Source organism: Martes martes, assembly GCF_963455335.1.
Source record: "Martes martes genome assembly, chromosome: 16".
Taxonomy (NCBI): domain Eukaryota; kingdom Metazoa; phylum Chordata; class Mammalia; order Carnivora; family Mustelidae; genus Martes; species Martes martes.
Genome location: NC_137904.1, coordinates 46,506,976 through 46,521,762, shown reverse-complemented (window position 1 = coordinate 46,521,762; position 14,787 = coordinate 46,506,976). Strand labels below are relative to the sequence as shown.

Below are 14,787 nucleotides of genomic sequence, written 5' to 3'. Positions count from 1 at the left end.
AGGTCATGATCCCAGGGTCCTGGGATTGAGCCCCACATCCGGCTCTCTGCTCGGCAAGGGGCCTGCTTCCCCCCTCCCGCTCTGCCTGCTTCTCTGCCTACTTGTGATCTCTCTCTCTCTGTGTCAAATAAATAAATAAAATCTTAAAAAAAAAAAAGGCAAATCGAGCCTGTGGGAAGACTCACCATGCTGTTGTTCATAATAGCAAAAATAGAAACAAATATCTAATGAGAGAGAATTGAAATAAATGGAGGCACACGGTGAGGAAATATCACAGAGCTGATACACATTTTATTTATAAAGTTTGGTGAAACATGGAGAAACGTTTATAAGAAAATTAAATGGGTGGGCGCCTGGCTGGCTCAGTGGGCGGAGTGTGTGCTACTCTTGATCTCAGGGTCATGAGTTTGAGCCCCACATTGGGTGTGGAGATGATTCACAAATAGAAATCTTAAAAAAGAAAGAATTCAGTGGAGAAAGCAGAATTTAAATCTGTATATACAAACTCATTTGTCAGAGAACACCAGCGAACGATGTGGAGTTAAAAAAAATGGGAAGGAAACGCAACAAAATGCAGCTGGATTGTGGGGCGGAGGGTGGGGGGGTTGAGTCTGAGTGCGTTTTCTTCTCCTCCCCACTGAGTTTCTAACTTTTGTATACTGAGCGACCACCCACTTCACTTTTTAAAGAAAGTCGAAAAAAAAAAATCGCAGTCCTGTTATTCTGTTCCCTCCCCCTTCCCAATCTCCAGGGGGCCAGACTCAGGGTCACCTTCATGTTCCTCTTAGGTTCCTGCCCTGTCCCCTCTCTCCTGCCTTTTAGATGCCCACAGGCACCTGTGCTTTCCTATCCCTCCCTAACCCCAACCCAAAGGCAATTAACCCTTTCTCAACAAGGAAGGAGCCAAGCTTTTCTCCAGCCTCCTTCCAAAGCCTGGGAGGCACGGCTGGGTGGGGAGCCGGGAAAAGTAACCCCTGCCTGCCAGTCCCGGGGGCTCAGCCCTTCCAATGGGCACCTGACCTGCGCCTGGACTCAAACCAGCCCGGGAAAGCCCCCAGCTGGGTCATGGTGTCGTAGGCAGAGCAGCCCCTATGGGGAGGGGGCAGGCGGGAGACCCCGCAAACCAAATGTATACTTTAACCTGAGCCCACTGCCTCTCAAACTCAAGTATTAGAGTCACTGGACACTTGTTAGAAATGTAAAGTTGTGGGCCCAGCCACAGAGAGGGTCTTGGTAGGTCTTGGGAGAGCCCAGGAAGCACATTTTTAACCAGCCTCCTGAAGGACCGGGATGCAGTCACATTTTGAGAAACCAGAACCCTGTCTATTCCCAGCACGCTCCTCTTTCTTCTCCTCGCCCACTTATGCCAGAGAAAGTGGTGCTGAGTCAGGATGGAAGGAAGGGAGAAGTAGGAGGGGGTCTTTAGCTGGGCACTCAGGCACGGGGGATTTCTGGTAGCAGATTCAAACTCAGACCAATCTCCTGAGCCTTGCCTGGCTCTGGCGAGCTCCGGCGGGGGGGGGGGGGGGAGGGGCTGCACACCCCCCCAGTCCCCCAGGGATGCGAACATGCTCAGGAGGTCCGGGGGGTCCCGCTGGCGCCACCGAGGCTACCACTGCAGGTTCAGGGGCTGACAAAGGCTTCCGGGTCAGGCTGGGCAAGCAGGAGGAGAGCCCGGGGTCTGGCAGGCGAACTCTGAATCTGTCGTGGAAAGCTTATCGGAGTTAGCGCGGGCCGGCCTGGAGGGGACTCTTGGTGCTAGACTGAGATGAACTTGGAGAAGCCAAGCTCCTCCCCAGACATGTGGAGGGGAGGCCCTGGAATCACGTCCCCCTCCGGGTCCTGGGAAGGGGCTTCATCTTCCTCTGAAGTCTGGAAAGACAACAGTCAGGGGTTGAAAAGCAGAGCCCAGCCGGGGGCGGCGGCGGGGTGGGGGTGGGGGGTTCTCCAGGTAGCTGTTGGGTCCACCACAGCCTTTTCCACAGTTCTGGGCTTCTAAGGGGCACAGACTAACAAGCTCTCCCCAGAACCCCCAGGCATTGATCCATGCCCCCCACCCCCTCCTCATGGCCTCCGGCCAGGTTTTTGCCTGCAGATATTGGAATCCTGCCAGCCCAGAGCACTTTTAAACTGTGACTACCAGCAAGCTATTCAAGAACTTTCTGGATGGGGGAAAAAGACGATGCAAGGTTGGAAGCCCTGACTCCCGAATGAAATGGCCAGCATCTGCAGTTATGGTCGTGTAGGTGGGCGGATTCAGGGGGCAGTGTTCGGGAGCGGATGCTGACGAAAGAGCCCCCTCCCCCAACTTCCCTGCATTGTCAGAGAGGAGCCAGGCTAGGTGGCTCCAACCCCCCCACCCCTCCCCACCCCCCTGAGACCTCTGTTCACACCTGGCTGAGGCCCTGGGTTTCTGTGCATGGGCTGGGGCTGGCGTGGGGCCCGGGGGGCCCTGCGAGGTTGATCACGGTGTACTCCAGCGGCTGAAACAGAGACTCGGTCAGCACAGCCCATTCCTGGCAGCAGTGATGGTCCCCCCCCCCACCCCACCCCGATCCATAGCAAGAGGAGGGAGCCACGGGAGAGCGTGGGCAAGGGGAGGAACACGGGCCGCAGGGTCAGAGCCCGTCCATCCAATTCCTACATCTCTGAGTGACCTTGGGCACACCACTCACCTCTCTGAGGCTCAGTCTCCTCAGCTGTCAAATGGGGATAAGAATGTTTCCCTTGGGATTATAAGGAATATTCCTGGTAATGTTTTACCGCTCAACACCTGGGAACTCCCGCAATGATTCATTTGTTTTCATTATTGTCACCTCTCTCCTCGAAGCAGAAAGAATGTGGAGGCTGTTGGCTCTCCGCAGGTCGGGGAAAGCAAAGTTGAACACCTCCAAGGTTCACCGAATAACAAACCGCAGAGGAAAAATTCTTTACAACCATAAGCCTGAGCGCCAGCCCCCACCCTTGATCAGATAAGGAAGCCAAGGCCAAGGGAAGAGAGGCAGGTGGTCCAGAGCGAGTAGGGGCTGTCTGGGGCCAGCAGCCGGGTAGAAGGGGCTGGAGCCAGCCAAGGGCCCCAGCCAAGTCTCCCAAGGGCATAGCTGCCCTTAGGGGTCCCGGCTGGCAAGTCCCATGGCCCCAAAGGCACTGATAACAAAGAAGGAAGCTCCTGTCTTCTGGACACCTACTGGTGGTCTCCTCGCACAATTTCCTGAACGCAACCCCGGGAGATGGGGATACTGAGGCTCAGAGAGGTGAGGTAACTTGCCAGATGTCACACAGCTGGGCTGGGACTCAGACTCAGGACCACGTGACTTCAGACCCACGCTCTTTTCCTATCCCTGGCCACCATCCTGGCGGGACGTGCTGTACACGCTTCCCTTCATTTCGGTGTCCTTGTCCCCTAACTGCCCCTCTCCCCCGCTTCTATCACTGCCCTGGCTGCAGGGGATGGAGGCAGAGGTCAACATTTGAGCCATCTTGGGTGACACATTCAGTCTTACAGGATGAGATGAAAATCAGAGCAGAATTCCTCGAGGGGGCTGGGGCTGGGAGGACGAGGGGACTAGGGAATGGGGGGAGTGGAAGGAGAGTTCACAGATCCTGGTCTCTCCTGGTCCGGCCTACGGTGAGGACACGGCAGAGCCGGGACTCAATCTGATCACTCTGATGTCAGCGGCATTTCCCCATCAGTCCTATCTTTACAGCTTTGTGATTCGGCCCCAACCAGCCCCGGCTGACCACTGCCCACTGGCAGCCACGAAAGCGGCATTTACCCAAGGGTGTCTGCATTTTTCGAACTCTCCTGGGGCAGGGACCAAACCACACATGCAGGGAGTGGCCAGGACCCCTACCCTATGTCCAGTGTGGGTCCAGTGGCCTGTTCCAGCAAGTGCGGAGGCGTTTTCTATGTCGTTGAATATAGAGGTACATATGAGAGCCTCTGAGTCTAAGCACTAGGAAAAAAACAGGGACTCAGGGAAGCCTTGGGAGGAGGGAGCTGAGCCCTAATCTGAGCCGAGCTCTCCCCCTTGGGCTGTTTCAGGAGTCAGGGGCCTTGCTGTCCCATGTTCACGGACTGAGGATGGCTCTTTCTTCTGAGTCTAGGGGAGTAGGCCTGGGTGGGCCGAGCAGTCGGCTCCACTTCTCCAGCCCTCCGCACTCCAGTGTGGAGAGGCAGCAGCAGCTCGGGCACTGCTGTCAGCGTCACAGACTGGGTCCCTTTTCCCAGTTCTGCCTCTTTCATGCTGGGCCTCTGGGAGCAAGTTACTTATGCTCTCTGAGCCTCTGTTGCTTATTCTATAAGAAGGGGATCATGGAAACTCACGCAGGAGTTACGAAAATTCAGTGACATAGGTAAAGCCCCAGGCACACAGTAGGTGTTCATTTAGAGAGTAAAATGAGAGCATCTTGAAATAGCTCTGTGGGCAAGGGAAATGCTGGCCTGAGCCCTTGTACTTTCCTCTGAGTTTCACACCTGCGTGGGGCTCTGGGGCACAGCCAGCAGAGTGCCCCCTCCCCTCTTTGCCCCGAATGTGGGCAAAGAAAACCCCAAACCCTTTCAATTCCACCTTTAGCCCTTGCCAAAAATTACAAAGAAGCCCAAAGGGAAATAAACCAAAAGAGCCAAAAGCTCTCAATTGGCCGTGTTAACAGAGGTCTTGTCTCTGATCCTCTCGGGAGACCCTGTTCCATCGGGGCCCAGCCTGGTTCCCAGCGCCTCAGCCCACAGCCCTGTGTCCTTTCCTGGCCCCTCCCACGTGAGCAGGGGCAGGGACAGGTGGGCAGGTGGGAAGCAGTCCCAGGCGGCCCTTCCCGGGGTGGGCTGGGTAGCAGCAGCTTGGAGAGAGGGGAGATGTTCTGGGACCTCCCAGAGCAGAGACTTCCCCTCTGGCCCCACCCCTCTTCTAGAGCGCAGGGTATGCCCCAGGACGCCCCAGGATGCACTACCCGAAGCTGGGCTCTGGAGGACAGCGGCAGCCCCCCTCCCCATCTGGGTCTCTGACCTTTCCCTCACTCCTGTCCACCACCTCTGGCCTTGCAGGGCTTCCTGAGACAACAACAGCTGCTTCCTAATCCAAAGCCCAGAATCCCATTCCTGCCCCAGCCCCACCCCAGAGCGATCAGGCCTGAGTCTTTTGTCTTCACTGGCGCCAGGAAAGAAGGCGATGGCAAGCCCCCCTTTCCCGTCCGCATGTGTAGGAGAATAAAGTAGAGGCATCTCAATAAACAGCAGGGGTGGGGGGACAGAGGTGGGGCTTCTGTGTCCTGAACCCATGCTCCTGCTGCCCTCCCAAAGACCACGAGGATCCAGCTCTGACAGTCTCTGCTTCTAAGTGGGGGAGGGGAAGAGGGTGCTGGGCCTGGGGAAGACCCCCCTGCCTGGTACCCGCTGGGCACTCAGGGTGAGGTGGGGCATTCTTTTGACTCGCACCCTCAAAGGCTGGTCTCGGGGCTCACACAGATTCCCCAGAGACAGGCAGCAAGCCTTGCGTGGAGCTCAGAGACAAGCAGGTAGGGAGATGCACAGGGATCGGACCTGGGGCTTGGGGCTGGCCGCCTTCCTTACCAAGTGTGAGAGGTGGACCTTCCCGTTCCTCTGTGTCTCTGTGGCCAGGTGAGCTGAAAGAGACCAGCAGTCGTACCCTGAGGCCAGGAGCAGCCCAGAGCAGCCTGCAACAGCTCCCACAGGGGTGGAAGGGCCCCCTTGGACTTGGGAGCGGGGGCTTGCCAGAGTGAGCAAGCAGACAGGTTGGGACAGTCAGACTTCTTGGAATTCCGACTCAGTCCCTTAGCCATGATCCAGAATTTGGGGATGGGTACACGGAAATCCCCCAGTGTGAGCCAGAAACCGGCTGGGGAAGTAATTCTATGAGCTAAGGTCATTGCTTCTTCAGCCTCAGTGTGCATCCAGGATCCCGAGACATTGTATGAAAATGTCCATTCTCCTGCAGCAGGTCGGGGCTAGAGCCTGGGTGTCCTTTTAACAGGCTTCCACAGGATGTCACTGCTGCTAACTGGGGACCACAACTCAAGGAGCAAGGTGCCAAGAAGTTCTGAGGTCTCGATCAGGAATATTCCCACCCTGTGTGCTCCTCCGGACTCCTCTGGGGTGAGCTGGGGGCATGGGCAGAGCTGACATTTCTTCCTGGGGGCCGCACAGGGCGAAGTCGGAGGCAGGCCCAGGACCACCGCCCTCCCCCACCCAAGGCCACGAGCAGTAAGACAACTCTGCCCATTTGCAGAGCGTTCCGCCGCTTCCTGGCTGTGCAGACTTAGGGCAAGCTGCTTAACCACTCTGCCTCAGTTTCTTCCCCGGTGAAATGGGGGCGCTTGTAATGGGCAGTTTCTAACGCCACAGTATTGAGAGCATTAGAGGAGATAAAAGCAACATGAGCCACACAGAAATGCCCAGCCCACGGCAGCTCCTCTGACTGATATTTTGGCCACCCCTCTTAAACTATACTGTCTGCCAGGGGAGCCCCGAGTTGCACTCAACCACTGACCCCGGAAGCACGACTGCTCCGAATCACGCCAGGTTTTGAAGACTCAATATGAAAAAAACGCAGAATGAGAAATACGTAGCATGAATAGTTTTATATTGTTTCCACGTTGAAATGATCGTGTTTTGGATAGATCATGCTAATAAAAGTATATTATTAAAATTAATATCCCTGGTTTCTTTTTACCCTTTTTCACGTGACTTTTAGAGAAGTTTAAATTACATATGTGGCTTGGATTCTACTTCTGTTGGACTCGTATTCTATTTCCGTTCTAGTTCTCTTGTATTCTAGATCTGTGATCCAGAAAAGCCGTGGCTCAGGGGAGGTAGGTGACTTGCCCAAGATCACACAGCTAAAAAGTGGCAGAGCTGGGACTTGAAGCCAAGTCTTCCCAGGAGCTATGCACCTCCTGAGACCCCACAGCATGTGTGAGGCCCCAGTAGCCTTCCTGTTCAAGGGCTTAGTTTCTAACTCCCACCCCCACCCCCTGCCGTAGTCATGCAAGGAACCGTACCTGTGGAGGCCGGATGTGGATTGCTGGGATCAATAGGGACAGATGTGATTGATGAGCTTGGACAGATGGGAGCAAGCCAAGAGCCCCCGTTCTCCCATTCACACATTTGAATGTTTTTTTCCTAATGTTGGCTGACCTGTGGCTCCCTCAAAAGGGAGGAACACGGCTCCTGATGCTCATATCTTGGAGGGACACACTGAGCCCCAAGGTCTCCCTGGGGTGGTGGGGGGACTGTAGGTCCCAGTGGGGTCCCTGGCGTCTACTTTTGCTCACCTTCCTTCCTCCAGCGGAGAACACAGCTGCCGAGGGCCGCCAGGCCTGCGGCCAGGAGGAGAGCCAGCAGCACAAAGACCGGGGCCAAGATGCGGACTGTTGGGATGGAGGCACTGTGGGCGAGATGGAAGGACCCCAGCAGCTGTCACCAGATCACAGTGGCACGCTGTACACCATAGCATTCTTCGTCTACGTCCCAGCCATGTCCCTTGTCTTTCCCAAAGAGATCAGAGGGCACCGGGAACCACAGCACCTGGGCGGTCCCAGTGGGAGGGACCCCAGCCCCCATTACTAACCCCAGGAAACACTCTCAGCTGGGTCTGAACTTGGCAACAGGTTACCTGGATATCTCAGGCAGGAAGCCTCCGTCAGCAAAGGAGTGCGATTATATACAACCCCCAAGAACGAATCCTTCAGGTCGCGGCTCCAGTTGGGTAAGAAAAAAACCCAAGTTCGTGCTTGGCACAGGGCCCAGTGCAAGGTGCATTGGCAAAACTGGGCTGGCTGCCCCTGTGGCTGGGGCGGGGCGAGAGGTGGGGGCCGGGGCCACCGTGGACCGTTCACTTCAGGTGGGCCTGTGTGTCCAGAGCCACATGGCTGCTGGCCCTGCAGTGTAGGTTGTCCACTGCTCAAGGGTCCTGCGGAGCGGGGACGGAGGCTGCGTCTGCCCTCTGTGCTGTTAGCCACGGCCCCCACAGGAGGCTGTGTCCGCCTAGAGGAAGGCGTGCCAAGTCCTCCTCACTTGCTCCCAGCCGCCTCCTGTTGTGGGGATGGCCTGAAAAGTGACCTTGGTCACCGTGGGCTCACCTAGACATGGAGCTGCTGCTGCTGGGGGACAGAGGGGTGTCCTCCGCGGAGGTGAAGTCCGGCTGTGTGGGTGGGCGGGAGGTCCCTGCATGAGGAGAGGTTGCTTCGTGAGGAGAGGTCCCCGCGTACGGAGATGTTCCTGTGTCTGGGGAGCTTCCTGGGTGCTGGGCCGGGGAGGTCCCCATGAGCGGAGAGGCCTCGGCCCCTGTCTTCCCCTGCTTGGCTGTGGTGACTGTTTGGTGGAGACCGGGAGAAGCTACAAGTCCAAAAGCAACGCCTCAGCACCTTCTCGGACCCTTGCGTCCCAGCATTCCCCAGACCTCTGACCCTTGACCCCTGAACCCTAGCCTCCCCAGGACCAACTTCTCAGCACATCCCCAGCTAAAGGACCCCTCAGAAAGCAAACAGAGACCTAGAGGAAGCCCTCATGAGCAAGCTGCCCGGGTCTCAGGTACGCCCCGCACACATGCAAAGTTTTCAGCCCCTGCCTGTGCCCGCTGCTTGGGTCGTCACACCCCTGCCCCACTCTGGAACCCATCCCTGGGCCATGCAAAACACAGAGCCCCGCCTGCCCTCCCCTACCTCCCCCAGTCCTGGCCAGTTATCATGCATGTCGTCCCCTGCCCACCCTCACCACCTCTGCCTCAACAGGCCTTGACCTCCCTCAACAGCCACGGGGTCCGCAGGGCAGGGTGGCAGGGACAGGTCCAGAGGTCAGGGTCCAAGGCCCCACATTTCCTGCTCAGCATTGCAGCCCCAGGTGGAGCAGACAGAACGCAAGCCTGGCCTTCAGGCTGCACCTCCTCCCTGGGCTCTGCTGCTCCTTGCGGGACCTGACCCCACAGGGCCCCCGATTCCTCCGTGGACAGTGCAGCTCTAGGCTCTGAGGGCCCTGGGGCGCAGTGCCTGGCTATAGGCAGGCACTCATGGGATGCCGCTTTGTAGAGGGGTGGAGGGGAGACAGAAAAGCCATTCACTCACTCAATTCTGGGGGCTGAGTTTGCCAAGCTTTTGCCTTGGGCTGGAAGCTCCTTGTAGTAAGAGGCTGGAAGGAGGGAGTGGGGGAGGGAGGACAGCAGGGACCTAAGGGAAAGGGAGAGGCTGGTCTCAGGGGACGTGAGGGCCACCGCTCTGAGCCAGATGTCCTGCCTTGGTGGCAGCCAGTAACTTTCCTGCCCCCACTTCTCTGCTCAGAGTCTCCACCACCTTCTTCCCCCAGTCACTTAGGAGGCACGGATGGAAGATTCTAGTCGATTGCTGGCCTCCCGATCCTGCAGTCCCCTTGGCCTCCCACTTAGCTCAGACCTTCAGCTTCCCTTGCTCCCCAGTTGCCCACCAGCCTACTCTTCCTGTGCCACTCTTCACACCAATACTGGTTTTGTCTCTAGAATATAGAGCTGGGTATGGAATACTGGATCCCATCTTTTCTTGCTTCAGAGCTGTCAATGGCCCTCACGGCCTATGAGCTGAAGCTCAAGCTTCTTAGGGGCCTTTCAAAGCCTTTCAGACTCAGACCTCTGTTCCCTGTGTTGGCTTCTGGGACACCAGCCATTCATTCCCCTATCTGGCCTCTAGTCCCAATTAAGTGAGCGTCCCACCCGCCACCGTGCCTTTGCTTCACCGTTCCCCTGTGCGCCATGCTTCTCCTCTCCACCTCTGCCTGACACACGTCTTTCTGTCCCCGCAAGGCTGGGATCCCTCAAGGACAAGATGCCTAGACTCTGTGTCGAGCACAGTGGGCAGAAACGTGGTGTGGCCAATCGCCCCGGAGCCGCTGAGCTCCCTGCCCCCCCGCTCCGGCCCCTGGGTGCCCCTCTGTCACCTTGCTGGAGTGCCATGTGGGACTCGCTCCCTGTCCCCATCATTCTCTATTCTTTTTTTTTTTTAAAGATTTTATTTATTTATTTGTCAGAGAGAAAGAGAGAGAGCACAAAGCAGGGGGAGCAGCAGGCAAGGAGGGAGAAGCAGACTCCCCGCTGAGCAGGGATCCCAACATGAAACTTGATCCCAGGACCCTGGGTTCATAACCTGAGCTGAAGGAGACGCGTAATCAACTGAGCCACCCAGGCATCCCTCATTCTCTATTCTAATATGAAGTCAGGTTTTTTCTGATTTTTCTGATGAAATGATCACATCTCATGCAAATAAAAGGTATTTATCTTTTCCTATCTGATATGTATACTTTTTTATCCTGTCATATTTCATGGCCTAGACCCCCTCCAGGCAATGGGGAATAGAAGAAATGATAGTGCGTACTCTTGTCTTGTTCTGATCTTCCTAGAAATTCTCCTCACTTGTCATACTCAATGGTGGGCTGCAGACGGCTCCCACTGACTCGGGAGAGCTGACTGTTCACTTTTCAGGAATTCTGTGAGCTGGTCATTAAACTATCAGTGGCTGGAAATGGGGGAGTGAGGGGATCATTTAAACCACAGAAACTGGCAAGCGTTACAGATCAGAGTTTCCCCAGCTCAGCATTCATGGGTACACCATGGCCATTAGCCTTTATTTTCTATATCCCAACTATCATCAGGAAAAGGTCATCAACGTCTGACACAGGATAACACAATAACACACATATCATGCATGAATGAATAATTACAAATGAGGTCAAAATTCAAAATAGAGAGCCTCAAATATAGCTAAATTGATCCCCACTAGGTAAGAAGGAGGTCTGAATACTGATAAGAATCAGAGATCAGAGAAGCTTGTAAATAACAGAACAGGTTCAATATGGTTATGACACTGCTGCTATTGTTTGGTGAGCTTAGCTCTATCTCCTTGAATTAAAAGAAAGACCCATAGATGTCGGGGATCTGGCAGTGGGGATGGCCCAGGGATGGGGTGGGTCCCAGCGATGCAGCCAGGAGAGGGAAAGAGCAGACACCAAAGTGAGAGAAAAAAAAAAAAAAACCCACAAAACCCTAGGTTTGAATCCTGACTCCATCACTTCTTGCCATGAGACCTCAGGCAAATCATTTCATCTCTGGAGCCTCGCCCCACCCCCCCATCTGTGAAATGGGTTACAGAGACCTGCCGCACCCTCATTGGTCAGCAGACTAGGGTTGCCCACTCCCCTAGGCCCTCTGTGGCTTTTCTCATCTCAGATCAGCAGGTCCAGTGGGGTTCTGGACATACAGAGAGGTTCTCCATCCCATGCCAGAGTCCCCCAGTGTCCCTGAGCTCAACGAGCTTCTCTGAGGCTCCATCCCAGGGCCTCTTCGCCCCTACCTTTGGAGCTTCAAGATCTGGGGAAGGGAAGCGGGAAGAAGAGCTGAGACCACAGGCAGGGCCAGGTCAGTGTGGGCGAGGCCAGTGTGGCCGCGGCTAGGGGGCGCTGTGGAGCGGGTCTGGGCTGCAGCACAATGGTGGGTCCAGGCTGTGGAATCCTCAGGAATAGTTCTGACTCCAAAGAGGGAGTCTTTTTCACTCTGTGGGCTGCACATCTCATCCCAGCCCATGCAATCTCTCTCCCACCTCTGGGCAAAGAGGAAAGGCACTGAGCTGGGAGTTTAACAGATCTCCATGGTGTGACCTTCTCAAAGAGCAGCCAAGCCTCATGCTGCACTGTCTCTGCTCCCAGGACGGCTGAACCTTTGACCAGCATCATCTCACTGAGCCTTTGACCGCCCCACCCCCCCGCCCTGAGGAGGGTGGTACAAGCGCTACACCTGTTGGTGAGCAGGAGACAGGGTCTGCCTCTGCTCAGCGACCCACCTGTCCCTCCTCCCCTCTGTATCCCTTGTACCGCATGCAGGGAAGCAGAGACATGTGTTACCTGGAAAGACAAGCAGAGAGACCAGGACAGACTCATCTCGCCCCAGTTTGGAGACCCCACAGTAGTACTTTCCGGAGTCCTGCAGGGTGAGCTTCCCCAGGGTCACGTGGAGTGTGAGCGTCTGGGGGCTGTCTTGGATGGACACCCTGCCCTCCGTCGTCTCCTGGCCATCTTCTCTTGCATAGACGATATTCGAGCAGCGGGACAGGAGGAACCCGCCCTGCTTGCACCAGTACTTCTGGTGTGTCCTCAGCTCCTCCTGGTAAGTGCACTGCAAGGACACCGTGTCACCTTCAAACCCACTGATCTCCTTGGGGCCCACCATGGCTCCATAACCTGAAACCATAGCAGGGACGGAGGTCAGAGTTCCGAGGACCAAGTACCACGGTCAAGACCAATAGACTCCTCAGTCACTCCCTTCTGTGGCAGCCCCAGAAGGGCTGGTGGTCCCTTCCCCACCAAGGGAGACTGGGACAGGGCTGTTGCTGTGTCCTAACACCCTAAACACCCTAAACCTGGCGTATGGAAGGGTAGTGATGGGGAAGCTCGAGATTCAGACAGCCTGGAGTTTGAATCCCAGCACTGCCACATAGCAGCTGTGTGACCTTGGGGAAGTTGCTTGCCTTCCCTGGGCATCTGGGTTTTCCCATCTATAGATGATGATGATGATGATGATGATGATGGTGATGATGATGATAATGTCCAGGTACATTGAAATTAAGATGCTCTCATATGTAAGATACACCATAATTTTATATACCACTAAAAAAAGCACGGTCACTTGAACAATTGTCATCCATTATAAGACGCATCCTGACATTTGATGTTAAAAGGTTGGGAAAAAAAAAAGAGGCAGACCCGTGAACTGATGAATCAGGACAATGCCTTATCTCTCAGGGTTGTTGTGAGTGGTACAGTAGAGGTTCAAGAAATATTTGCAGAGTTTACCATGGCAACCATGTACAGGATGTCTTGTCTGCCTTCAGGCTGGGTGCAGAGTAGGAAAATAAAGATGAGAGAGGTAAAGCCTCCCTCCTAACCACTTAACCAGGAAGGATTTGGAGCCCAGAGGTCTGGGAGAAAAGCTGGCTCTGCGTTCCAGAAACAGCTAGTGCCCACCACCCCCCACACACACCCCAGCGGTAGGAGGACCAGTGAGACCCGGAAGGATCAGGCAGCAGTGGGTCGCGAGATGAAAGATAGGTTCTCTCTCTGTTAGCTTGGGCATGAGCCCCACATCCCTTCACCACTCCACCCTCTCCCACCCCATCTCACCTGGGAGCAAGAGGCAGCCCCACACCAGGACGAGGGCCCACATGGTGGGCGCTGGACATGCAGGAGCGCACGCGGGAACTGGGAGCTCCTCTCAGAACCACGCGGGGCTTTAACTTCCTCCAGAGGCACGGGAGGATGAAGGGGGGAGGGGCCGCGCAGGGTCCCCCTCCCTGCGCAGAGGGAGGCGCCTCTGCGATTCCCTTTACTTACCCTCAGCGCTTACCAGCCAGCGGGGATTATCGCCTCTCCACCCCGCAAACCACCCGAGCACCTCTCCCAAACCCGTACCCCTTGAGGAGGGGGGGCGTCTTAACCATGCCTACCCCCAGAGGGTCTGTGTGCAGAATTCAGGCAGTCCAAGAATGAAAAAATTACATACTGACTTTTATTAACCTTTAAGGGATTAATCTTTTTCCTTCTATTGTGCTAGCATTGTCTGTGACTTTGTCACCAAAAAAATCAGCCACTGGCACATCAAGTTGTTGCCGATAGCTTGAAATATCGTATGTGCTTCTCACTACTTGGAAAATAATTAGTTACCAGGTCTGCCACTAGAGCTGGTTACTGAAAGCATTAATAAAGCCCACATATTACTATATCACACATTCACAAATATTTTGATAACCACTTCAACATTATTGGCTTTCTTTTAGGCATATATATATATATATATATATATATATATATATAATTTTATATATTTAAAAGACGGTTATTCCGAGACGAGGCCTATAAGCTTTACCAGACTGCTAAGTGGTCAATGGTACAGAGGTTCAGGGTCCCTCTGGCAGTGCCCCCCACCCTTCCTCCGTCGCTTCCCGGAGGACGCAGTACCGCTTTTGGTCACCAGGAGGCGCTGCGAAAGGGGAGAAGGGAAGCCGAAGGGCTGGGCGGAGCGGGATACCTGGAAGCACCTGTGAGTCACGCCGTAAGGCCGGTCTCCCATCCGCCTTGAGTTGTCTGGGCATTTAAAAAAGTGAATTAGCAAGCTCTTATCACAAAACTGAATCCTCCTTTTTAAAAAAGATTTTATTTATTTGACAGACAGGGATCACAAGAAGGCAGAGAGGTAGGCAGAGAGAGAGAAGGAAGCGGGCTCCCTGCTGAGGGGAGCCCGATGTGGGGCTGAGGCTTGATCCCAGGACCCTGGGATCATGACCTGAGCCGAAGGCAGAGGCTTTAACCCACTGTGCCACCCAGGCGCCCCAATTGAACCCTCCCTTAAAGGAACAGAACACACACGCACACTAGAGGGAGCCCTGACACATCGTTTTTCAAAATAGCTCTGTGGTTGGGGAGGGGCACGGGGGGAGTTGATTGCAAAGTTCATACTGGTTGCAAGCAAAATTTTACACAATTCAGGGACGTTAAAAAAATAAAATAAAAAAGAATGGGACTGTTTCCTGTAATTCCCCTCTCCTCTGGAAAACCAGGGTTAACATTCGGCATATGTGCTTCTACGTGTACAATTGACAGTTTTCTCATTTGCTGAGTTAATATTTGAAGCATTAACTCAGTCGTTCTGGGAGGGGAAATTGTGTGTGTGCAGTGTGTGTGTGTGTGTGTGTGTATGAGTGATTCGGACAATGTGGGGACACGTGCCCCAATTTCATAACTAGGGGGCACTGCTGGTGTTG

At 54.8% G+C, this 14,787-nt stretch overlaps 1 protein-coding gene across 2 annotated transcripts; it reads right to left on the bottom strand.

Annotated features, from left to right (window-relative positions):
• Positions 1 to 266: 266 nt before the first annotated feature.
• CD300LG (CD300 molecule like family member g) lies at positions 267 to 13,249 on the bottom strand. 2 transcript variants are annotated; one of them, XM_080827431.1, is made up of 8 exons: positions 13,151 to 13,249; positions 11,876 to 12,211; positions 9,079 to 9,180; positions 8,098 to 8,182; positions 7,291 to 7,403; positions 5,570 to 5,622; positions 2,394 to 2,483; positions 267 to 1,872 (listed from the first exon to the last, which is right to left on the bottom strand). In XM_080827431.1, the coding sequence occupies exons 1-8, from the start codon at positions 13,191 to 13,193 to the stop codon at positions 1,759 to 1,761; spliced, it is 936 nt and encodes a 311-aa protein (XP_080683557.1). In that variant the 5' UTR covers positions 13,194 to 13,249; the 3' UTR covers positions 267 to 1,758. The 2 variants fall into 2 exon arrangements, with proteins under 2 accessions (XP_080683557.1, XP_080683558.1); XM_080827432.1 differs by lacking the exon at positions 9,079 to 9,180 and having other exon boundaries at positions 13,151 to 13,228.
• Between the last annotated feature and the right edge of the window lie 1,538 nt (positions 13,250 to 14,787).